Source organism: Malaclemys terrapin, chromosome 10 (assembly GCF_027887155.1).
Source record: "Malaclemys terrapin pileata isolate rMalTer1 chromosome 10, rMalTer1.hap1, whole genome shotgun sequence".
In the NCBI taxonomy this organism is placed as follows: Eukaryota; Metazoa; Chordata; order Testudines; family Emydidae; genus Malaclemys; species Malaclemys terrapin.
Window position 1 is genome coordinate 7,773,584 of NC_071514.1, and position 26,879 is coordinate 7,800,462.

Here is a 26,879-nt window from a genome sequence, read left to right on the forward strand (position 1 = left end):
TCTTTGGCCTTTCTAAAATAAAAAATGATGTAGACTGTAAGCCCTTTGGGGTAGGAGCCAGCTTTTTGTTCTGGGTTTGTACAGCACCTAGCACAATGGGGTCCTGGTCCAGGACCAGGAATCCTAGTTGCTACGAGAATGTAAATAATATGTAATAATAGTGTTGTAAAGTTATAAAGGCATTTATCTTGCAAATATTGCCAATCCCATCAATCTATTGCTAATTGGCAGTAATAATGCTTAGATCTTATAGAAAGTTGCCATCTTTATCTTTAAAGTGTTTGCAACATTAATCACTCAATGGATACAACTCCCCTGTGAGTTAGTTAATAAACTTTATCCTTATTTTACTTAGAAGGAAAATGAGGGGCAATGAAGGCAGTGTAAGTGATTTGCCCAAGGTCACAGCTGTGATTAGAACTCAGTTCCTGCCTCTGAGACCACTATAGCATGCCATACTTCTCTCTTTAATTATACCAGAAAAAATCCAAAATACAAATGAAGTACAAAGCTAATGAGTTTTTAGATCTATTGTTGGCAAGGAAACAAAATATTTACAAAAGCTACTTACATTTAGGGGCATAAAGTATAACCCATTGGTTGAGACACAGCGATATAAGGGATATTGTACTTACTGTAAGTGCTTGAATGTGATATCTGGAAAGCCAGTAGCTCTTGATCCAGAAGGAGAGCGACAAAGAGCCAGGACATATGCTCTAAGAGTTGCTATCCTCTCAACGCGAAATTTAGTTTCGATAAGGTCAAGGTGTGTTCCTACCACTAACACGACAGAATTCGGGGCTTTGGCCTGAAAGGAAAAAAAATGGACCCTGATTTGCACCCAGACTATGTACTGTACGGAACTGACAAGTGATCAGATGTCAAGGAATACATTTCACCAAACTCAATGGGATCGCTGAGACTTAAGTGGAGAAAGTCTGAACCTAACCCCTGGATCCAAACAACTTTGGGGAAATTCAGATCTAGAACCAAACTGTGTTGCTAGCCCCATTCTCAGGGTACGCCCACACTACACTTATGGGTATCTGCTGCCAAGCAGAAATACCAGAGCTGCCTTTTCTCTAGCTCGCTCAGGTATCAGAGCAGTGAAGCTGCAACAGTACATTCTTCAGCACAGGCGTTAGAAGCCCCCAGGAATTCTGGGTAATTATGTGCGTGCCGCAACCGTTTCACTGCTCTGGTACCCGAACTAGCTCGATTAAAGCTAACTTGGAAGTGTCTACACAAGCTAGTGTCACACCCCATGGCTCCAGTGTAACCAGACTCTCTGTTCTGGTATTAACTCAATCTCCAGATCCAAACACCACTGAACACTGAATCTCAGCCCTATCTTTATGCATTGGAATGGAATTCAGCCAGAGAGAGCACTGGAGACCTACATCTCTGCACTAAAAAAATGTTAAAACAGAACATCTCTGGGCCAGAAGACTAGAATAAATGCGACTAACCAGCACAAGATAGAAAGTGCTTAGAAATCCCCTCAACCCAAACTGACTAGGCACTAATGAGTATTTGCAGCTTTGGCTTAGTCTGAATTTACGAATCAGCTTTTGTTTCACTCTCTGATGTGCATAGGTGATGAATTTAAACCATTAAGTGTAGTGACCTATCTATGGTACAATGGCAATTTATATCCCAAGAACAACATAACATTCACAGATAGCTGAGCTTATAAGAGAGGTTCTAAATGAGTGTAAAACATCCCCACTGACGGACAGAAATGCTACTAAAAGAATCCCACAACCCAAAGTGACTTCTTACCTCAATGTTCAGCAACCAGAACTGAAGGTTTGCAACAGCTTCTTCCCCTAGTGCCAAGTTCCATACAACTACATACAATGCTTTGTCCGTGAAGAAACACTGATTGACTGTCGACATGCTTGCTGGGCCCCCGATATCCCAGACATTGAACTGCACTGAATCAATCTACTTAGACAAAGAGAAGTGGTCAAATAAAACAGCTACAGTACGTCACGGGGCGATAACAGCTGACGTCTAAACCGAGGCCTGGGTGTCTGCATAATGTATGACATTAGAACGGTATCGATGTTGCAATTGTGCCTCAAGGAAATCAAAATCCACAAGCAATTATTAAATGTGGCTGCCACTTCCACGCAGGAAATCAGAACTAATCACTTGCTGCTAAGACTATAGTGGCACCGTTGATAGTGGTAAGTCTCCAGCTAATGCTCCAGCACCATGTAATTCACTGGCTCAGGAATAAGAACTGTTTCCATACTTGATTGTGGCATATTTGATAGACTTGCTAAAGCTAGTTAGCCCAAAGTGCATCAGAGAGAGCTGGGGTAGAGGGAAGCCCCCTGCAGAAACCATTTTCATTCTGCAGACGGTACGTCTACACCTTGAGCTGGAGGGGAAAACCCTGGTCGAGCTACTGAGCCAAAAACAGAGCAGCTGTAGCAGCACAAGCAGCAGCAGGGCCTAGCTGCCTTGAGTACAATCCTGTCCAAGATGCTAGGCACATACGTGGGCGACAAGCCCCTCCTACCACTGCTGCTACATTTCTATTTTTAGCACGCTAGCTTGATCAGAGCTAGCACAGGTATGTCTCCTTGAGCTGGTGTGAATACACCTCCAGCTCGAAATGTAGACGTACCCTTAGTCCCGATTCCCATCAAGGCTGAGTTTACCTTGAAGAAGGGCAGGATCTGTCTAGATACTTTGGCATTCAAAGCTTCTCATGCCACTGATTAACACCTGCTGGATGTCATTAGAAACCCTGATGCCAGCTGCAGTGGAATGCCAGAGGTGGGGCCAAAAGAGCACTCTCAAATCCAGACTCCTGTGAATTTGATAGGAAATTTTAAAGTACTGGATATGACTCTGCCCCCTACAGCTTGGGTTCTATCTATGGTGCTTATAAACCCCCATCAGTGTAGTATCTCAGTATCTTTTGTGTATTTGTCCGTACACGCCAGGGGCAATGGGTTCTTCCTAAAAGTGGGGGGTCCTGAGGCCCCGCCCCCTCTGTGGCCCACATCTGCCGCTCCTCTTCCCCCTGAAGCCCCGTCCAAGGCAGAAGCCAGAGCCGGGCCAGGGAGTCTGGGCCCCTCCACCGCGCCAGGGTGTGGGAGCCCGAGAACAGCCCTGTGTTCCCGCTCCCTGTGATGCATCTGAAGGAGAAGGCTCATTTCTACTGTCCTGGGTGGAATTCAGTGTTAGTAAGGGCAGAGTCTTATGACTAGACAGGGCCTGATACTGACCTCATATTGGTGTAAATCAAGAATGATTCCACTCAAAATAACAGTCACACCATTGTAAGTGAGGTAAGAACCAGACCCATTGTTTACAGGATTCTAGTCCTTTGCAGATCAGTCAATAACTTTGTCAGAATATTAAATTCCACTTTAAAGGCCTAAGACCTCAAACTGGATTTTCCTGATCAGTGAAGTGTTGTCTGCAGGCTGCATTCTGCAGAAATGCAGGAGATAGCTTGGTTAATTGAATGGTGCTCCACCGATGCTAATTCTTGAAAGATTTGTATCTCCAGGGCTCTCTGTTCAACATACAAACATCGCCATGTTCTTTCACTGGGCTGTGACTCACTGCACCCAACTTAGAAAGAATGGAAAAGAAACACCCTAGCCTTAAGGAAAAGTTCCATGGGACCAAATAAAAAATGTTTACATTTCTATAGCTGATTTGAGCCCTACAGAATTCATCCCTGCTTTTCAATTCTATAAGTTAGTTCAACTAGCCCATAAAAGATCATTCTCCATTAAATTCCATAGGATTGTACAGTAAATTCTGTTATGTTTCTATAGGATCCTACTGGTCTCATCCCAATTAAACTCTATAGGGTTTTATCATAAGGACTGGCAGAAATGTCTTTCCCTTTTCCACCAATCTAAAAAATGTTTTGCAGCATCTGTTTTCTATTGGAAATTTTCTTTTTAAACTGTTCCCCCTTTTCACCACAGGAGCTTGCCTCACAGAGCCTGATTTAATCTTTCATATGGTAAGCATCTATTTAAAAAATGGCATATGGTTTGCCAAAAATGGGGCGGGATCAGTGTCGTGAAACAAACAATTTAGGGGAAAAAAGCTCTTGGCCAGCTGAAGATTTGAACACAGTTGTTCTGCTGCAGTCCTGAAAGTGGTGCTACAGCCACTGGTTATAAGCAATATTTGGTTTCACCATGCTCTCTCTGCTCAAGAGTGTACATTCTTGTCAATGCATTACCTAGGAAAGCAGTATCTTATGTCTATGACCACTCATTTCTCTTCCAAATCCTTATTTTCCACTTGGAAGCTGGCAAATAGGCCATTGATTTCAATCAGTTCCTTGAGTCAGATGTTCAAAGGTAACTAGCTATCTAAGATGCAGACAGGCACCTAATGGGATTTTCAAAAGTGCCTACATGGATTAAGTTCCTAATGCCCATTGAAATCAAAGGCAGTTAGATGACTCTCCTTAGATTCACTTGATTTCAAGGGGAGTTAGGAGCCCACATACCTTTGTGGATCTGGACTTAGTGCCCAGAAAAAAAATGATGAAGGGTTGTCAGAACTGGGCATGTTTAATAGAAAGGGAAGATGTGAGAAATGACTAGTGATAAACCCAGGCAGTGCTTAATTTGTGCCAGGGCTTGCCAGAGCTGAGCCCCGGCACCTCTAGGCATGGCAGTTCATAGCCCCGGCACCTCCGGGCTTCCTGCATCAGTTATGAATGTAAAAAAATTGCTTGTGCCCTGCCATGTCTTTCATTACAAATTAAGCACTGAATAAAGGATGTTTTAAAGAGGGCAGAGTCCACTAAGCAAAGAGCGAACTAGAAGAAAGAGCTTTAGGCTGTACTAAGAAAAACATTTTAACTACAGTGTAGGAATGTAGACAACTGGACAATGAAGCAAGCTGCCAAAGGAAATGGTGAGTCACAAGAGTAAATTAACACCATCTACAAGGTCTGATTTAAGGATAATGAAGTCAGTCTAGCACTGTTTTAAGGGCCAGTGGGGATCCTTCCTGCTCCAAACTATTCTACACTAGCGAAGTATCTCTGACCATTATTCACCTTGGCTTTGAGTCCAGCTGGTTTCTGAAGCTCCCATTTTGTTGTCCGTATGGTGGCGTCACTGTGCATCATCTGTGGCGCTTTCCCTGTCTGCAAGATCTCTATAAGTGTTGACTTTCCCTGCCGTGGAGGACCGACAATAATCATCTTCATCAGCTTGCATTTCTCTGCTTTGCGCAGCTGTGCCCGCAAGTATGCTAATATTGTTTTAGGGCCTATTGGAAAAAAGGGTGGACATATCCTGTGGTTAGCAATGTGAAAAAGTGCCGCAGGGCCATTTAAAATCTAGTGCAGCAGGCATGCCAGTAGTATAAGTATTTTCACTGCAGTTTCTCTGTTTATCGAAAGGGCTCAGAGAATAAACAAAAGGAACGAAATTCTTAATGGACAGACCTGATCCCACCAAAAGGTCAGCACAGCAAGAGGCTACAGTGAGCCAGTGTAAAGAGAAAAAAAATACTTTCGTTTTCGCTCTTCAAAAGCTCAAAGGAAACATAAAACGCTAATACAGCATTGGCATATACTCAGTACATTCTTATACTTTCATGTTTCTACTTAAAACTAGGTTTCGACCACAGCACTTTATTTAAGAAAAAATAGTTTTTTTAAAATAAAAGACTGTGCTGTTTTAATTGGTCCAAAACATGACAGCTTACACAATAATGTTACTCTGCAGTGTTTTGGGCCATTACTGCAAAATACTTGAAAAGGGCTGTCAAAATATTATAAACTATTTACAATCCTATAAAATCCACCACAAAAGTTCTCTGGCATAATATATTGCCAACAAAAGGTTGCATTTACAGGTCATTCCTCTGACATAAAAATCTTTCGTAAATGGAACCAATGGTTGGTGTTTCACATTGAGGGTTGAACAGTGGTGCAACCAGAATTTTCCCAAGATGGGGGCCTGGAACCAGAAGAGGTGGAGGAGGCTGCATTAGGAGATGGTTCACAGGGTTCTGGTAAACAGGGAGCCAGATGCAAGGTGTCTTGGGAGCCAAAGCCCCAGAAAGAGATGCAGCCCCCACTTCAGGCCATGCTGGTGGCTGACAGATTCAATAGCTGCTTCTTCCCCATCTCCAAGGACTGGCCCTGGGTGAGGGAGATCAATTGGGGTCTCTCAGTCACTCCCCCTGCCACTGAAGAAATCAGAACCAGCCTAGATCTCTTCCTACCTCCCCATCCCTCTCCTCAGAGAAACTGGAACCTCTCCCCATGTCCACTCCTCTTCCACTGGAGAGACCGGAAGACACTGTGTGGTAGCATCCATTGCCAAGGAAGGGCCTGGACCCCTCCCCTGTTGTGTCCTGGAGTTGACTTTGCACTGTGTGGGAAGTTCCCTATGCAATTCCTTTTAACATTCCCTATGCAGCTACAGTTCTTTCCTGTTCAAGACGATTAAAAAAAAGTGATTCTGATGATCTGTTTAAAGAGATGAATTTATTAAAATAGGTGGAGAATACAGACTTACCCTCTTTTATGATCTCTGCAGGAATGTTGCTGATATTTAGTTCCTCAATATCCAGCTGCCAAAGATTAGCCAGCTGTCCAAGCTCTGGAGGGAGCTCTCGGATACCAGGATTACTGTTGGAAAAATAAATAAATCTACCAACAACCGGGCTTTGTAAGTACGTAGCTACTGTTATGGGCTCCCATATTACACAATTCTCTCTTCACAAAGATCTGCCTCTCTCTTCCATTAACATTTTCATAAGAATATTCAGCACTTCCATAGCGCTTTTCATCTTCAAAGTGCTTTGTAAAATTTAATTAACCCTGTGAGGCAGGTACGTACCATCATCTCCAGTTTATAGATGAGAAAGCTTGGGCAGAATGGTTAAGGCTCAAGGCTACAGAAGGAGACAGTGGAGAGTCAGGATTAGCGTTCAGGCTAGCAGCATCCAGTTCTCTGCTCAGCCCATTAGAACCACTGTCCTTGCTCTAGAGTTTAAAGGTTAAAATCTCCAACCTCATTATACAAATCTATGGGCCCAATCCTATGAGGTGCTGAGTGCCTTCAACTCCCTCTGACTTTACATGTGGTTCATCCCCTCGACTCTAAGGCTACGTCTACATTTGGAGATTGGGCTTGAGCAGAGTCTGGGTCTGGGCCTGGGTGGGGTTGTACTTGGGGGTGGCTAACTCATGCTGCTGCTTGCTGTTGCCTGAGTTACCATGTCTACACTAGTATTTGTAGCCTGCTAGCTCAATGAGAGCTAGCATGAGTCTATCTAACGGAGCTGGGAATCACATCCCTGGCTTGTAGTGTAGATGTAGCCTAAGAGAGAAGTTTGATCGTCAAAGCAGCAGAGTAATAATGTGGCTTTTCATGGCATGTACTTACTTCCCTAAATAAAGCTCTGTTAGACCTTTCAGAAGGCAAATGGATTGTGGGACGGTGTCTAGCTGATTGTCATTTAGATAAAGGACTTCCAGAGAGTCATTCAGGAATGCCGGAAACTCCAAGAAGGGACCTGAAACAACACGAGAGAAAATAAATGCTGAGATGAAAGCAAACATAATATGCCACAAGGCTCTAGACCAATAACCTTGGTCCTAACATTTCAGTGAGGTCATTAGGTAACTGAATTAGTTACCATGAAGCAACGCATGCAAAGCAAGTGACCACCAACAGAAACAATGGTAATAAAGCATCCAGGCCCAGATTATGGCTTTTACAATCACAGCATTGTTGGATTTTGCCCGTGTGTGGAGGTGCAAATCCCCAGCAGTGAACAGAGATGTTCTACCTGTGGAGCACTTAGGCAGATAGAATGTCTCCACAGTCATTGATGGGAATGTGTCTAGAAGAACATTTAATTTTTCTTTTTTGGTGGAGCAGCATGTGTTCCCTTGTGGTTGGACAGCATCTCCTCTGAGATGCATCACGGTTCGAGCAATGACATCCATGCCCAATCCAGCCCCATAGCTTGCACACAAAGAGCACAAGCACTGGGAAGTTTGTTCCCTGCATTCTCACAAGAGCAGCCAAAATTTGGCCACAATACTGTCTGATAACTACATGTGAATAACTCAACAAGAGTTCAGGGTGAGCAGAGAATCCGGTCAATTTACGCAATTAATCCTTCACAGAGCGGGGAGCCAGCGAGCAGCAGGATCTGCCAATGACTACAGTGGGCAGATGAGACAATGTAGGCCCTCACCACAGGCAACAATAAAACTAAAATTTACTCAAGGGCAGAAGAGTACTGGAGGTACAGAAGAAGCTGCATTGTTCTGGAATGATGCTGCACAAGACTGGCAACCAGTGAATGACAGAATGATATGAGCAAGATTTCAGACACGCTGTATGAAAATGACCATCATTCAATGCTACGCCCCAACAAGAGAATACAATGATGATGATAAGGATACTTTTTATAACATTCTGCAGAACCTCATCAGCAAGTCCCACATGATGATATTTTCATTGTTATGGGTGATAGAAATGCTGTCGGGGGGAGAGACAATCATGACATGACACACATAATGGGCATAAGTGAAACCGGCTCACTTAACAGTGAACACTTTCTTGAATTATGTCAACTGAACCATCTTATTGTTAGAAGGATACTCCATCATACACCACCATAAAACAACGTGGTTCTCACCTGATGGCAAAACTGAGTGATTGGGCAACAAAATGGCAAATGAAATTTAATGTGGATAAATGTAAAGTAATGCACATTGCAAAAAATAACCCCAACTATACGTACAGTATGATGGGGGCTAATTTAGCTACAAGAAGTCAGGAAAAATATCTTGGAGTCATCGTGGATAGTTCTCTGAAAATGTCCACGCAGTGTGCAGAGGCGGTCAAAAAAGCAAACAGGATGTTAGGGATCATTAAAAAGGGATAGAGAATAAGACTGAGAATATATTATTGCCCTTATATAAATCGATGGTACGCCCTCATCTCGAATACTGCGTACAGATGTGGTCTCCTCATCTCAAAAAAGATATACTGGCACTAGAAAAGGTTCAGAAAAGGGCAACTAAAATTATTAAGGATTTGGAATGGGTCCCATATGAGGAGAGATTAAAGAGGCTAGGACTCTTCAGCTTGGAAAAGAGGAAACTAAGGGGGGATATGATAGAGGTCTATAAAATCATGAGTGATGTGGAAAAAGTGGATAAGGAAAAGTTATTTACTTATTCCCATAATACAAGAACTAGGGATCATCAAATGAAATTAATAGGCAGCAGGTTTATATCATATCATATCTCATAGAACTGGAAGGGACCCTGAAAGGTCATTGAGTCCAGCCCCCTGTCTTCACTAGCAGGACCAAGTCCTGATTTTTGCCCCAGATCCCTAAGTGGCCCCCTCAAGGATTGAACTCACAACCCTGGGTTTAGCAGGGCAATGCTCAAACCACTGAGCTATCCCTCCCCCCTATTTAAAACAAATAAAAGGAAGTTCTTCTTCATGCAGCGCACAGTCAACTTGTGGAACTCCTTACCTGAGGAGGTTGTGAAGGCTAGGACTATAACAGAGTTTAAAAGAGAACTGGATAAATTCATGGTGGTTAAGTCCATTAATGGCTATTAGCCAGGATGGGTAAGGAATGGTGTCCCTAGCCTCTGTCTGTCAGAGGGTGGAGATGGATGGCAGGAGAGAGATCACTTGATCATTGCCTGTTAGGTTCACTCCCTCTGGGGCACCTGGCATTGGTCACTGTTGGTAGACAGGATACTGGGCTAGATGAATCTTTGGTCTGACCCGGTACGGCCTTTCTTATGTTCTTATGCAAAAATCATATGAATAAAGTTCTGATCGTCACCTCAAGACATCCAAGTATACAGAAGGGCATTTGTAGGCAGTGATCATCAACTTTGCATTGCCACAGTGAAAATGAACTTGAAGAAAGTACCAGTAAAGTGAATCACAAGGAAAATTAACGTCTTTAAATTTGATGATGAACACTCCTCAAACAGTCGTGGGTTCAGTTCACTCATTTTTTGACTCATTACGAATTTAATCTTTTTAGTGTTTATTGCTCCTCTTCTGTATGGATGAATGGAACTAATCTAGTTATATAGAGAGACAGATTCAGTCCATCGCGGACACACGGGAGTAACTACCAAAAATAGCAGCAATGCTCCCAATTCATTTCCTAACCCTAGATAGAAAAGAGTGTGCTATGTTAGAACCAGGCTCGAGGGGTTTATGAATTGTAATTATTTATTCATGAATTATGTATGACTTTTCTGGCTTGGGTCTGGATTTGCTGTTAAAATAATTCCCATCCTAAAAATATTTTTGGATGGGTAAACTACACAAATGCAACCACATGCATATGCAAGAAGTTTATTCTGAGTTTTATCAACCTAGTGTACGGAATATCCCTAAATCATCCTCTGTAAATAATTTCCTAGACATAAGTAAACAGTTTACTTGGTAAAATTATATTAAATATAGGGAGCTTTTTGTACAAAACTGATGCATTCTGACTCCTGTCTTCACTAAATGTCCTTTAAACTCCTGGTCACGTCCTCTGGTCTCACCAAGCTGCACTTGGGACAGGAGGAGAAGCTGGGAGACAAAGGTGATTTTACTCCATCTTTGTGGCTGTCCAATCCTGGCGCCAGCCAGGGAGCTGGTTTGGCCCCTGGCCCAAATTTAGTCACACCCCGATACCCACGTATCAAAGGGGACATTCTAGCTAGGGATTGTCAGAGAGCAGTGGCGTTCAGGCCCCACCCCCTTTCACTAGGCCCCACCCCCTTTTCTGGGGGAAGGGGTTGTTATGAAGACTGGGCTGGCTCTGCATTGCTTGGTGATTCTCATTGCACAAGGAATCCCCAAGGGAGCTGGTTAAAACGGCTTTACGTCCCTTTGCACGACCAGAGCAGCACAAAGGAGCTATGGCAGAGCTGAAGATCTGGCTCTCTGAATCTGGCATCGTCTTGCTATAACATTCACGTTTCTTATTTCAATGTAATGCACACCAATCCTTTTTGCTGAGACCCTTCCCCATTTGCAGCAGATTGCTGGATTGACATCACCTAGCCCAGACTGACAAATGCACCTCTCTTATCCCCTTGCTCCATGACCTGACACAAGTGCCTTCATCTCTCATTTTCTCTCTCCTTCTCACCTCTTCTTTTCGCATTACTCCACAACAGTGGGCACAGAAGATGGGCATTAACTGGAATAGCAGGAGGATTTGTGGGGGGTGGGATTGGTAGTAAGGCCAGGACAAATCTTTGGCTCAAAGCATCCCTGGGGTTAGTCCTCCATTCACCCCCTGACCCAGCTGTTGTAATAGCTTTACAGAGAGGATATGATGCCCCGGATGCTGACAAACTCTTTAGAACAAAGGTTCAGGGTCATATTCCCACATGTTCTACACTTGGGATTGATTTCACAGCATTTATCTTTCTAGGTAAATCCTGCTATTTCTCTTTTCATTTGTAACTAGTTAAAGAAAATCTTATGCACAACAAAGATTTCTTTTCTTCATATGAACATACACATTACTTGCTGGACAGCAGTTCCTACCTCCACCGAGAGGAAGTTTTGCAAGTTTCATGGTTCCATAGAATTTAAGGCCAGAAAGAACCATTAGATCCTCCAGTCTGACCTCCTGTGTATCTATCACAGGCCATTAAATTTCACCCAGCTAAGCCTGTATTGAGTCCAATAACTTGGGTTAGAACAAAGCATTTCAGTCCTCGTGACTCTTGTGTGCCTCAGGCAGAGAACAAGAGAAATCATAAGAACGGCCATACTGGGTCAGACCAAAAGGTCCCTCTAGCCCAGTATCCTGTCTTCTGACAGTGGCCAATGCCAGGTGTCCCAGAGGGAATGAACAGAACAGGTCATCATCAAGTGATCCATCCCCTATGGCCCATTCCCAGCTTCTGGCAAACAGAGGCTAGGGACACTATCCCTGCCCATCCTGGCTAATAGCCATTGATGTACCTACTCTCCATTAACTTAACCAGTTCTTTTTTGAACCCTGTTATAGTCTTGGCCTTCACAACATCCTCTGGCAAAGAGTTCCACAGGTTGACTGTGCGCTGTGTGAAAAAATACTTCCTTTTGTTTGTTTTAAACCTGCTGCCTATTAATTTCATTTGGTGACCCCCTCGTTCTTGTGTTATGAGAAGGAGTAAATAGCACTTCCTTATTTACTTTCTCTACCCCAGTCATGATTTTATAGACCTCAATCATATCCCCCCTTAGTCATCTCTTTCCCAAGCTGAAAAGTCTCAGCCTTATTAATCTCTTCTTATGCAGAAGCCATTCCATACCCCTAATCATTTTTGTTGACCTTTTCTGAACCCTTTACAATTCCAATATATATTTTTTGAGATGGGGCGACCACATCTGCATGCAGTATTCAATATGTGGGCATAGCATGGATTTATACAGAGGCAATATGATATTTTCTGTCTTATTATCTATCCCTTTCTTAATGATTCCCAACATTCTGTTCGCTTTTTTGACTGCCGCTGCACACTGAGTGGATGTTTTCAGAGAACTATCCATAATGACTCCAAGATCTCTTTCTTGAGTGGTAACAGCTAATTTATATGTATAATTGGGATTACGTTTTCCAATGCCTGAGACCCCTGCAATGGCTGGGTATTGATTAGGTGAGGTGTGCCTGGATGATCGCAGTAGGTGATCCATGCTCTATGCTGCAGAGAAAAGCAAAAAACCCTCAAAATCCCTGCAAATCTGACCTGGGTGGAAATTCCCTCCTGTCCCCAAATCTAGAGATCAGTTTGACCCTGAGCATGTGAGCAAGACCCAGCAGCCAGGCATCTAGGAAGAGGATTCTCTCTGTGACCTCAGAGCCATGTGTCAGGTGTCCTGTCTCCAGCTGTGGCCAATCCCTGATGCTTCAGAGGAAGGCAAAATTACTCCCAGAATATATCTGGCCAATGGTGCCCCAGGGGAAAAACTCCTTCCTGATCCCTGTAGCTGACCAGCTAAAGCCTTGAAGCATGAGATTTTATTATAGTCTTTGTCTTAATGCAGATTTGCAAGGGTCATGGGGGTGTGAGGGTAATGCTTCTGCTCTGTCCATGACCCATGAAGGAAGGGGAAAAATAGAGGGATTCATTCATAGTGCAGTGAGGTGAGACTATATAGCTAGTGGACTATTCTCATCAGGATGTCTAGGGCAATGTTAACGGTCACCACAAAACCTAAATTTTATTCTGTTCTGTGCAATTCCCCGGGGGCATTGTAAAATCCACCATCAGGAAGGTACTCCCCCGGGAGAATGCAGCATATAAAAGATCTGAGTGGCCTAAAAAAAAATCAAACAAACAAAAAGAAAAGCAAATGAATCCCACAGAGATTAGGGATCAGTGTGGATATCTTCAAATGGTTTTTTGATCTTTATGGTCACAGATGGTAATCCAGAGAATCTCCCACCAGACCTTTGGCAATCATCAAAGAGGCACAGGGCAAAACCTATTTTGCAAGTTCAGCCACATAGTTGTATTGCCCTTGGGATCACCTAATTATTGGTTCGTTTCCCCATCTCAGTACACCAAAGGGCACACTAGCTAGAGTGACGAGCTTCTCGAGCACTTCAGTAATTTGGACAAAGAGAGGGACTGATAGTTCAGTGAGAGAAGCAGGTTTCACCCATTAGCCATTTGGGCAAAGGGGATAAACCAGTTCTACAGTAATTTGTACATTAAAAGCATTTCCAATCTTATTTACATGTCACTGCACTAAAAGCTGCAGCTGTGCTTACGCTGACCACTCATCTGCCAGACTCCAAGAGGATCTCTGTACCCTTGGAATTCACTTGGCACAATCCACCATCTCCTTCCCAGGAGAGGAGGTCACCACATACCATACCTGCCTCCGCGCCTGCACGCACTCTGCTTCTTGTGGTAAAAAAGGAAATCCGCTTTGTTTTAAACCCCTCCTCACTCCTGCAGATGAAACAAAACGCACAAAGCGATGCTTGAGAAAGACAAAGCCACACTGGGGGACATTCACATGAGCTCATACTGTTATGGGCCCAACCTGTGGGAGCTCAGCACCGTGTAGGATTTGGGCCTCTGCAAGGCTTCATAATGTCAGAGCACAGCCTTTGCTGGTTCTCATTCCCCATGCATGTGGAAGAGGGGTCTGAGCCACACAGCTCAGTAGCAGTTCTGAATGCCACCAAAACTCAGAACCGTCTGGACCCAAGGTTTTTGGTTCAGACTCATCTCTGTCATTCAACATATGAGCCTACCTCTGAGGCATTATGTTGATTCCATTTGGGAAATGCACACTTGACTTTGTGTTCTCTTTACTGGTATCAAGGTTTAGGAGATTGTCAAATAGCAAATTGAACAAGCTGCATAAGAGACTCTGTAGAATAGCCTTTTCCTATTACAGCTAGCACTCCTCTGACATGATGACCCAGGAATGCTATTGTGGAGATGGATTTCTAAAGCATTTATACATCCTTGTTTATTGACACTGACCATGCAGACTATTGGCAGGGCAAATCATAATGAATCTAGCAAATCTGCTGGGCATGCACCCAAATGACATATATGGAAGTTTGATGCGCTTACATTCACTGCTGGAGAAGGGAACATACCTGCAAGTCTGCATATCAAACATCCTTATAATGTTTTCTAAATGGAAAAAATATCACTCCTAATTTTTGTTTTCTTTTCTAAATAGCCAAAGTCATTAGTCTGGCCATGAGCTAATGGCCTGTTACATTTTAATTTAAAAACAAACAAAAAGATTATTAACATTTTTCAAAACACATACTCCCAACAGAAATACGAAAGTTTAAGCCCAGACAAAATGCCTATGGTTAAGATATGCTCCCCACAAATAAGTACTTGCATTGGTAAACCACTCAGAGTGAAGCATGTTCTACATTTTATTACCAGTAATAATTATTCACTCATAAAATAATGTCATGTGCTATATCCAAAGAAACTCTGAGTAATATTTCTTCAATGCCACAGGTGTACAAGACACTTTGGAGATGTAAAAGAAGATGTGGTCCATGCTGTATGGATAACTATATACGATATAGAGGGAATTAATCCAGTGAGTCTGTAAAAGCACTTTCTACCACGTGTAAGGAATTGGTTTTGTTATTAATTTTTAATCTTTAGTTTAAATTTTAGCTCTGACACAAACTAAAAGGAACACTTACTTCCCAAGCTGATTCTTAGAAAGATCCAGTGATTTAAGTTGCTTGCAAGTCCACTTATCTTGAGAAGGCAATGAAACTAACTGATTTCCCAAAAGCTTCAGTGACACCAGTGCCTGAAAGAGGAATAGGCAGCACTTACAAGAAGCAATCCATTAAACAAGCAGAAAGAGGTCTGGTAAGTACAGCTGCTTAAATAACAGGAAAACTAAGAAAGCACTTCTTATTTAACAAAGATACTAGCTTCCTAGCATATAAACATTCCCCTCCTTAACTCTCTCCGATACACACATTTACTGCATCTCCTTGTACAAAGCAATGCAGCTTTTAGCCCAACACAATTACTGGCCCATTTGCTGAAAGATTCAACTATAAATTCCAAATGCCAGCTTTGGTATTAATGAAACAGTCCCATGTAGATAAGAGATATGTTTCATATGGACACTATGCCATATGTTTGTCATAGGTGTGGCATATGTGTGTAGATTAAGATATGAGTGGGCCCTCTCCTACTAATTCATAATTCAGACTATATATTCTCTTGTATAAATCCAAAATGCAAAATGTGTGCTACCTATACAGTACAATCTGCATATATTTTTGTTACATGTGGTTTAGATTATTAAAAGTAGATTTACATTCCTTTTCACCATTTATACTATTGGTTTACTCTTTACTTGTACTCAGATTGTAGACTGAAGCTGGATAGATAAGTTTCATTTGCTTGTTCTCCTGCATTAAGTAGCACCACGGAGATACGGTAAAATTCCAAATACCACAGAGTTTAAATACAACCTCCCTCCTACAAATTTAATTGACATTTACAAAAAATTGATTTATGCCAGATTTTGTAAACCTCCCCACTCTCCCACTTTGCTTTACAAATAAATTGGAAGCTAAAACCATTCCCTTTAATAAAACAAGAGTAGATTTTCATTGAAGAGATGTTCTCAAAATAGTAAGGCAACAGGACAATACCCAAAGGCACTATAAAGTGCTTTTAAAAGCTGGACAAGACAATAGTACTTGAAATATGTCAGCATTAGATGGAAAATTGGGGATGAGGGGTTCCCCCATGAGAAATTTCAACTTTTCATTAAAAAATGTTTTGGCCTGAAACAAATGTTTTTGGTTTTTCAGCAAGTCAATGTTTTCCATGAAAATATTCGTTTTGTCAAAGACCCAATTTTCCATAGAAAAACAGTTTTTGACTGAAAATTTAATCGAGTCCTAGTTAATACATCTCCTGATGTGATCTGAGATAAGCAGAATTTTAACCTAGAAATGCCAAATACTTTTTAGCATAACTCCACTGAAGTTAATGTAATATACCCAAAGTCAATGGAGTTATGCCAGCAGAGAATTTGGCCCTAGGTATTTTAGGCAACATTTATGTTCCATATGCCATTAAGGTTTAGTGTAAATGGTGCAGACCACTTACAAGGTTGTGCTGGCATGGTGTGGCAAGTACTTAATCAAGCCACAATAACACTGTCTCATCAAGTGAGACTGTTTGTCTGTGATGTGGTTAAATAGAAGAATAAGAAATCTGAGTGGGACCAGCGTAACAGCCTATCATCAGGTGAGTAGGTCGGTATTTAATGTGTAACATGTGCAGTGACAGGACAGGGGCACACCAAAGCTTTGACATAATGCTAGAAAAGTAACAAATATAGATAACTGTGAAACATTGGAGGCCATTGGAAGGGAATTGGTGAAGGAACATGCTGAGTCAATTTAAATGCTGGAACTGAACGACACCAGAGACTTCCAGATAAGTATAAACAAATTAACCATACAGCCTTCCCCCACCCCACCCCCACATTTTGTCAAAATCTTTGCACATTTGGAATTAACCTCAGTTTGACAAGAAGAATCTGTCTCCACCCAACACTTTGTGCCAAGTTCCCTGCAGGTATTACCACAGGTTTCCTGAATCGTGACTGTCCAATGGCAAAGTTTCAGAGGGATGGGGCGCAGTCAGGAGTGAGAAATGGATCATAGTAGGTAACTTCCTTCTCTTTTCTGCCACAACACACAATAGGGGAACTGTCATATCATTTAAAACAGAGTGGAAAAAGCTACTGTCACTTAATTATGACAGTGGCTGCATGGGTCAACTTGTAAGGGATCTGGAAAACATGACAGGACTGCTTTGCATATGTCCCTCAGAGAAAAGTTCCTGATCTTTCTCCAAGAGTGATCGACTAGAGAAGTGAGCCATGACTTGGAAAAGTACCAGCTTCTTTGGAAAAGGGTAATGGCCTCTACAGCAAAGCATATCAAGGACTCTAGATGTCCCCTGTAGGAACATCTGTGCTGCACAAGGAATCATAGAACATGAGCCAGTTTAGCTTCCTCTTCTCATGCCACATCTGAACAATGACATATCTAAATCATATACTTTACTATGGACTAGATCCTGAGTTTATGCCCAGCACTGAGCAAAGGGTGAACTACCACATTCCAGCAGCCGCATTATGCCAGAGATGCTCCTCTAAGACACACTTCTTCCTTGCTCCAGGGGCTTGGGATAGTAATTTACTGCTGGCCAATGAGCGTGTGCCTGCATGCGGGGTGGCACCAAAGTTCTGCCCATTTTCCACCCCTCACCACCTTCATAAACCAGGTGGGTGAGTAGTACATTTGTTCCAATGCACCCACAACCAAGATGAAGGTTTACTGTTCTTATTTCCTCCGATTCCCTTATGCAGGCATGTAATCACATCACAGTCTAGCTCTGAGTAACTTGGGTGAGTTGGCACTTTTTAATGTTATCTGATTAGGACTAAAGAAACAGAGATGTGAGCTGGAGCTCCCTAGGATCCCCAAGTGCCTGCCAAAGTATGCCAGCTTCTAAATCACACAGCCCAGTGGAGAATTTATCCAACTCCATTTAGATAGGGTGACCATTTTTTGGGACTTTTTCTTATATTGGTTCCTATTACCTTCCCCATCCCCGGTCCCGTTTTTTCACAGTTGCTATCTGGTAACCCTACACTTAGACATGCTGCCCTGGGAACTATCACATCGTGCACAAATCCAGCCTTCCATACACAAAAACTACAGTGTAGGATGAAATGTGACCCTGGAGCACCATCTAGCGTCCAGCATTTGCTGTGTCGACTGAATCCCTCCCATTTGTATTTTTACTATCTTCAGAGAAAAAAAGTGATGTTAGGGTGACCAGATGTCCCGATTTTATAGGGACAGTTCCGATTTTGGGGTCTTTTTCTTATATAGGATCCTATTACCCTCCACCCCCTGTCCCGATTTTTCACATTTGCTGTCTGGTCATCTTACAGGTTAAAGTAAAGTAAAGTAAAAGTGATGTTAAAGCCAATAGCACATAGATTTCACCTTTCGGGAGATGTGCCAGGATAGAGGAAATGATGAGCAGAAACTATTACAAATATATGTTATGAAAAGGGAACTCAGGAAGAAAATGATCTTCTCTGTTCCTATTAGCAGGAGAAAGCCAGAGGCATCTCTCTAGCATGCTCCTCCTTTCCCCTGTGGGCATTCCACTGGGAACAGGCTAGCTGAGTGGGATTGGGGAGGGAGGTGCAGAATTATTCCCAGTGACATTGTTCTCCCACTAACTTTATGGGGATTTCAAGTGAAATCAGGGCTGATCAGGATGGCTTCTCTTGAATGTGATTTATCTTACACCTTCCTATCAGATGCTTTTCCTGCTACAACTGCTCCCTTGGTGTCCAAGTACACTGACTCAGGCAGACATGGACATATGCTGTCACCACTCAATTTTCCATGCTGGGTAGAGCTGTGAAAATCTTGGCACTTTCACAAACATTTCCCCTGATTTCAACCCACACAAGACTATGCCCCCTGTGCTTCATAATCTGAAATGGAAACTCAGATGAAACCGCTGAGTTCTGCCTTGTTTCATGTAGAAACCACAAATTCTGAACAAGTTTGGAACAAAACCATGAATCTGTCCTATAAGTGGAAAGAGGCCCTACATTTGCATGAAAGGTTTGTCAAACCCAATGAACCTTTCAATGAACGCGGTCTGCCCTTCGAGTTTGTAACTCACCTTAACCCAGGTCTGTTTCATATGCTACCAGGTTTCAAAGCAAATATTTCACACAGCACTAATGTGGACCCAATAAACAATAATACTTCCTGCTTATATAGTGCTTTCTGGGCCAGATTTTGCACTCATAATTATCTGTGGGTGCAATTAAGTACATTGGACGTCTAACTCTGACTTGCAACTACCAAATGGAGGTTGGTTTAAAAAAATGCAATCCTAAAGACACAGAGTTGCAGGTACCAAAACAGCTCCCAAAAGAAACCTAAAGCACGTTACAAACGATACACAGGATCATTTGGGACATGACTAAAGCGCACCACCGGGGGAAACGGGGCAGCTATTTAATATTGCATGGAAGCCCCGGACAACAGCTCTGCATAGGGAGCAAAGGGACATTATCCTACTGAACACACAAAGACCCTCTAATCCCTTGTTCATAATCACATACAAACTGCACTTTGTGTTCCTGTCCTGAATAGGTTCTGCTGGAAAAACTCTAGGAGGGTTTTACACTTACTTCAAGTTGGAAAAGTCCTTGTGGAACTTCATTTAGTGAGTTCTCAGAAAAATCCACTTCTCTGAGGTGATTTTTCCAGAAAACAGCCAGTGTGTCCGGGAGGGACTCCAATGAATTTCTAGATGCTTTACAACATTTCTGGAAGCATGAAAAAAAAAATACTGAGACAATAACAAATTCTAAGACACATACATCTTTAAAGAAACATGCTGATCAATTGTCACGTTTTATACATTAATACATTTGATTCATGCAGCCTTCCTAGGTGTTTTTTTTTTAAAGTGTATCTACTGCACAACAAGGAATTGCACACATATTGGTCTAAGATCCCATTCCTGCAAGTCTAATTCCAAGCAACCCCCAATAAACTCCAAAAGCATACACTTAATTGATAGGCAAATCCATTTTTAAGTATATGCATTTTAATTGTTACTTTGGAGACTGTCACTTACTCTTCCCCATAAATATACATTTAACCAACAAAACACATTCTTGCACTCATTTTTTACCACTATCCATAAAACACTGACATTTATCTCCTCCTGAAATATACAAGGACATTCGGGTATTGATATCTCATAATTTATCTACTGGCTTGATTAAAGTTAATCTTAAGGAAGGCTGTGAGTTTTGTAACATGACCCAGTACATCCTTCAGCTCATATAAGCAGGGTCCAAGCTGTTTGCTTTATCCATGGCAGTGGTACCATTGACCCTACTAGGAATATCCACATGAACAGAGTGAACTGCAGTGGATCTCCAAAAACCCACCCTGAAAATCCAAAAGATAAAATCACCCTGGTATCACCACTGCACTGGAAAACCAGCTTTTCAGCCTAAGAAGCTGGATAGAGTCTTAATGTATCACATCCCATTTCTTTGCGCTGTCCTGTGAGTGGAAAGCTTTTCTCAGTCCTTTGCTCCCAGCAGAGCAGTTTGACCTACCAAGGGGCAGGCCCAGGGGTCTGGAAACACCTTCAGGTTGTTTTTGGAAACATTGAGGATGGTTAGGGATTTGAAGCAGTAAAGGAACAGTGTGGGGAGCTCCACCAATCTGTTGTCAGAGACATCAAGTTCTTGCAGTTTCCTTAATCCAATCCAATTAGTTGCTAGAAAATACAAAACATCACAAACTTAGTGAAGGGCTGTCACTCGGGGTCTAATCTTGCATGGTTCTCAGTACTTCGTGGGTGTGAGCCAAATCCCAGTGACGTCAGTAGAAAGACTATTGACTTCAATGTGCTTTGGATGAAGACCCCATAGCTTTGCTAAGCACCCAACCACCATTGGCTTTGGTGGGTTAGGGGTCAAAGGAAGCTTGGGTGCCCCTGGCAAGATCAGGCCTGGGAATGGAAAGTGTAAGGGTAACACTGATCACTGGAACTAACATACCACTTTCCTCATCAAATAACTTTTCCAGATAATTTTTGGTGGCGATGAGTTTTTGAAGTTTTGTGAGATGTAGGAATCCAGAAGGGAGAATACAGAGCCTGTTGATGGACACATCCACCTCAAGTAACCTGCAAGTGCGGAAAAACATCCAACAAAGCATAAATAAAAGCATGAGCATTGAGTAGTGTTGTATAAACACATCTATTTTATCATATTTTTAGCTTCCCTTGGGCAGAGGTATGACATATTCTCGCAAGCCATGACAAAAGCCACACTTTAAAACATGACCATCCTGATAATTAACTTGGAAATAACTGTATTGTAAAGTATGGAGCAGAACTGAGTCTTCGTAGTGAAAAGATGAAACCAAGAAGCTCTTCATCTACCCAAGGGACATAGGTTCATTTGTTCTCTTCAGGTTTCAGTCTGTCACACATACACAACTGATTGATCTGAAGCAGCTCTTTGCACTTGCTATCCTTTGATTTAAGAATACAGCACACACACCTTGTGCATATAATTTCATCGGATGACTGGACGCTGGGCAGTTCGGTCAGCTGGTTGTCAGATAGGTTCAATTTCCTGAGGTTTATTAGTCCCCATGGAATCACGGATGGGAGGGAGGCCAGGCAGTTGGCAGACAGATCGAGCTCAGTTATCTGACATGAGATATCAATCAGCCAGTCCAGATCCACCCAAGGCAGCTTGAGATTTGACCAACCCACAGACAGTGCCTGTATGCCAAAGAAAGAACAAAATGCAATTTTAATATGACTCACTCGCCTTATGGTAATAAGCCAGGGCCTGTTACGATACTGACAAATCATCAAGTGAGCTGTAAGTGCTTCACTTTCCATGCAACTAGCTTCTAGGAACTCAGATGACCCAACTATGAAATAATACATTGATGTCAGAGGCCCTGGTCATGAAGCTGCTCCGTGGGCTCCATCCAATGACCCAGTGCCCAGCCTAAGCAATGGAATAGCTACAGAGCTGCTCCACTGAGGGTGAAGTGGTCTTCCATGAAACCTACACATTCTTCTCTGTTGGAGGCAGGGTAGATCCTCAAACCCTGCCCCATCCTATACTGTGCAGGGAGCTGAGCACTGTGCCATCCAGGAGGCACTCAGATGCCTCAGTGATGGACACAGCCTGAGAACCTAGACATGGATACGTACTGCAAGTCCTTCTTAAATCCCATGTCCTTCACCTCTTTCCTTGTTTGTGTCTTGAAGCTATACTGGGTCCTTCACCAGGGGGATCCTTGCGCCTCTGGATGTACAGGCTAGATTTCCTCCAAGTGACACTCTTACAAGGACTAGTTTAGAATTGTGCCTGTGAAGCAGGTGCAGGATGGCATCCACATCTGAGATGTGGGGCAGAGAGTGTGAAACACTCAAGGAGTGCTGCCTAAGAGCTTGTGGAAAGGAGTCAGTGCAAGCCCATAGGGTAGATATGCTGCACTTGGGTAAAAAAAGGCCTTCAACCAGTGTGGTCAAACTACCGTAAATTACACTAGTGCCGTGGTTCCAACAACCTGTGAACCCCTGTCACCAAAATGTCAAGTCTCGCGAACCCCCTCCTAAAAATGAATATTTCCAGGGATTTTCTCTTTTACCTGAGTATAAATTATAAAAGCAGCGATCTTGGAAATATAAAATTTGTTTTTATGACATGCTTATTACACACTATTATTAATTATTATTTATCATCACACTATTTTTATTACATTATGAAAATGGCAACACTCTTCCAAGATCTCACTTTTGTAGCTTGTATCACTTTGAATAAGCCTGTTATAAGACAAGGCTCCTATGTTCATCAAGAAGTATCGGATGTGAAACAGCATGAAGGTATCTAAGAAGCCAACTCAAAGAGTTCCTCTTACACAAGCATTCAGGTCGTGAGCAGTTCAGGTAAACAACACAAGTTACAGCAAAGCTTAAACTTGTTCTTCATAATAATTTTAAAAACAATACTAGCTGCCTATTTAATTTTAAAAATAGCAAAAAATATCCACCTCTCTTTCCATTTCTTATAACGAGTCTTGACTTTTAAATCTCTTCAGTGTGATAGATGTGCTTGCTTTGATCTGCTTAGTTCTTGGAAATCCAGGGGCTCCGGGCTGCTGGTCCCGTGCTGCCCAGGGTCCCTAGGGACAGCTCTGTCCGCCATTAGGGAATTTTTTCCCCAAGAACCCCCTGTAACGGTTCGTGAACCCCCAGGGGTTCACAAACCCCAGTTTGGGAACCACTGCACTAGTGCAAGTCACACGTACATGAGAGGTCTGTACCACTGCAGCGACATCGGTCTAGCAACACCAGTCCAAAACTGCCCAGTTTGGACCTGCCCTAAGAGGGAGTTCCCGTAGGAGCTTAGCAGCAGTAGAATAAGACTTATTGCTGGTGGGCTGTTTGCTAGAATACATAATATTTTCACATGTATCATTCTTCCCTATCAAACCTTGGAACATCACCAGCTTTGAGCCATTTCAAGGAGTGTTTTACAAAGGCATGTCCAGACCAGAGAAAGAATGAGAGCTGCCCTATTGTGAACAGGGAAAATTTGCTCAGGAAGTTAGAAATAAATTGGCAAAATAGCACCATTTATTGTGAGACACAATTTGGGCAGCAACTCCATTACAGATACCACAGAGGCCTGTGAGAACAGGACAAAAATAACATTGTATCCTTTGTTCAAAGAGAATCTGAAAGTTGTTAAAGGCTAAAACAAAGTGGAAATCTGAACTAACAGGAACACTTTGGAAATGGGAAAATGTGACCACCTAATGATCATCTCTGCATTGAAAAAATATCACGGGCAAGCCCCAAGCCTCCATGCCCCCTATGGCGGGTGTGTGGCTTGCGATTAATTTTTTTATGTGGGTCAGTGGCCCGTGACAGAAAAAAGGTTCCCCAACCCTGTGCTATATGATATAATGCTAAACCTTAAAAACTGGGTTTAATGGAGTGATTCAGGAATGCACCACCAGGAGGCAGCAAGCAACTGATTAGCTGATTTAATTTCCTTTTAAATTCTGAATTTATAGCCCCGTGATTTATTTTTACATTTTATTTTAAATTAAAAGGAAATACAAAGGTGGTTTCCAGGTTGGTCCCAAATGCTTATTTGGTATACAGAATTCCAGATAAAGAAGAGCAAGTGGTGAAGATGCAGAAGAAAGTGGAATTATTATAAATAATTGTGCAGTCTAACAAACAATATATAGGATACACACAGTCCTTTAGACATAAAAACACTTAACAAATTCACTAATGAAACCTCAGAACCTCCCTGCGAAGTAAGAAGGCAATTATTATTATTATTATCCCCATTATGTATATGGGGAAAATGAGGCACAGAGGGCAAGGGACGTGCCCAAGGCCACACACATCACACTGCTGCGTGGCCATGGCATCTGATACAGGCTGCATCAGTCCGCAGTGAGAAATCAAATTACCCAGGGCATCCAATACAATGGTGAATACAGAGCACTTTGTGCAAAGTACATTTTAGAGCTTTTACAATGACACCAAGTGAATGCAGTTTTCTCACAGAGTCTCTTGTGCCTGTTTATTTAAAGGTCTGTTCATTACAAACTCCAGTGGTTACATTTTATATGTCAGCTGTAAACATTTACTCCCAGTTGAAGCTTGTACCAGCCCAAGAGCAAATTTATTTACAGCATTAGACAAAAACCAGTGGGCACACTTTTGAGTTGTGGAATAAAGTGGGCATAAAACACAGACAGGACTGGCACCCTCCTCCACTGCCATCGTTCCAGAATACAATCAGAAGGTCGCTGCCAATTAGTGCTGGCGCAACAGGGTTGCGGGAGTTAATAAAACTTCAGCTAAATCATCCCCAACATGGGAAAAATTCTTCCATATGAGGAGAGAAAACATGGGCAGATAAACTAGCAGAATTTCTTTCCGGTCAGCACAGATTGCCCCTTTACCAGGAAGAGGTGGGGGAAAGATTCAAACCTGTGGGATTCAAGAAGCCTGTCTAAGGCTAGGTCTACACTAGAAGGTTTACCATCATAACTACACCAGCAAAACCTGCTAGTGTAGACACAGCTTATACTAGCAAAAAGTGCTTTGGCCAGTATAGCTTATTCTGATGTTACGCCACGATAACTGCGTCTACCCAAAGGCTATTTGCCAGCATGGAACATTCGCAAATCAATCAATCAAAAATCACACCCCTAACCAACATTACTAGGCTGGTAAAAGTTTCTAGTGTAGATCTGGCCTCAGACAATGTTAAGAGGGGACTAGATCACAGTCTGCAAGTCAGGGCCGGCTCTAGGCACCAGCAAAACAAGCTGGTGCTTGGGGCGGCACATTTTTAGGGGCGGCATGGCTGGCGCCAGAATGCCACCCCTAAAAATGTGCCCCAGCCACCCTAGCTCACCTCCACTGCTGCTGCTCGCGCTTCGCTGCTCGCCCTCCCTCCGAGGTTTGAGAGCCTGGGAGGGAGGGGGAGACTCCGAGTGGCCGCGGCCTGCGCGCTGCTTCTCCCCCTCCCTCCCAGGCTTGAGAGCCTGGGGGGAGGAGGCAGGGCTGGGGATTTGGGGAAGGGGTGGAGTTGAGGCGGGGCTGGGGGTGGGGTAAGAAAAAAACAGGGGCGGCCAAAATTGTTTTTGCTTGGGGCAGCAAAAATCCTAGAGCCGGCCCTGCTGCAAGTACCTCCCTGGGGAGAAGATTTCTAATAGCGAAGGGTTCTTTAATTTAGCAGACAAAGGCACAGCGAGATCCGATGGCTGGAAGCTGAAGCTAGACAAATTCAGACTAGAAATAAGTCTGTTACAGTGAGGGGAACTTACAACTGGAACAACTTCCGTAGGGGCTTCTACATCACTTGGAGTCTTTAAACCAAGACTGAATGTTTTTCTAAATGGCATGCTCTGGTTCAACCAGAATTTATGGGATTGATGCACCTAGGACACGCAGTCAAAGATGAGGACACCCCCCCCCCCCCACAGGGCTAGGCACACAATGAAAATGTTTCACACATGAGCTTTATGTCGACAATCTAGCACTCATTTTACAGGAAGATGGATATGGAAATATTCTCAGGGTTTCCCCAACCACCCCACTCCAAATTGCAGTGGATGTGTGGGATCCATGATGGCTCCAGAGGAGCTGTGAACTAAAGGATTTACATATTTTAAGCATCCAAAGTTCATTGCTGTCAGTGGAATGATTTCCAGTGACTTCAGCGGGCTGCAGATCCCAGAGAACAGTGAAAATATTTCGAGGCAACAATCCACTAACTACGATGTCTCTTAAGCGTCATTGTGATGAGCTGCTTGCCAGTGGGTCCAAGGACTAAATATTAGCACCAAAAACCCAATAATAAGGTTTTTTAAAAAAACAAATTGTAAAACCCCAAAAAAATCAATTATGAAAGACAATTTGAATTCCTGACTTAAACCCACAAAAATACAGAAATCCAGAGTTACAGCCAAAACACTGGGCTATTGTTCCATCCAAAATTCTATGCTTAGTAACTGCAGCCACTTATGGGACAGATATTATGCAGTGCTCTGACATTCTTGCAGTGTTGGGAATCAAGTGCCAGGTGTTCGCCAGCGTGGTTGTTTAGTTTCCACTCTAGGGGAGGAAGGATGGGTTAGTTAAGGTTGTGAACAGGGACCCCAGAGACCTAGATTCTGTCCCTGCTCTACTGCAGACAACTTGTGTGGCC

At 42.8% G+C, this 26,879-nt stretch overlaps 1 protein-coding gene across 2 annotated transcripts in view; it reads right to left on the minus strand.

Moving 5' to 3' along the window:
- The window catches only part of LRRK1 (leucine rich repeat kinase 1), a 112,857-nt gene that overhangs the window by 37,831 nt on the left and 48,147 nt on the right, over window positions 1-26,879 (minus strand). For both annotated transcript variants that reach the window (XM_054042677.1, XM_054042676.1), the window contains exons 8-18: window positions 21,675-21,901; window positions 21,168-21,295; window positions 20,721-20,884; window positions 19,776-19,913; window positions 15,205-15,317; window positions 13,890-13,966; window positions 7,404-7,533; window positions 6,531-6,643; window positions 5,057-5,271; window positions 1,783-1,947; window positions 636-808 (exon numbers count right to left, since the gene is read on the minus strand). In XM_054042677.1, the coding sequence (XP_053898652.1) occupies window positions 636-808; window positions 1,783-1,947; window positions 5,057-5,271; window positions 6,531-6,643; window positions 7,404-7,533; window positions 13,890-13,966; window positions 15,205-15,317; window positions 19,776-19,913; window positions 20,721-20,884; window positions 21,168-21,295; window positions 21,675-21,901 (1,643 nt within the window). The remainder of the gene's footprint in view (window positions 1-635; window positions 809-1,782; window positions 1,948-5,056; window positions 5,272-6,530; window positions 6,644-7,403; window positions 7,534-13,889; window positions 13,967-15,204; window positions 15,318-19,775; window positions 19,914-20,720; window positions 20,885-21,167; window positions 21,296-21,674; window positions 21,902-26,879) is intronic.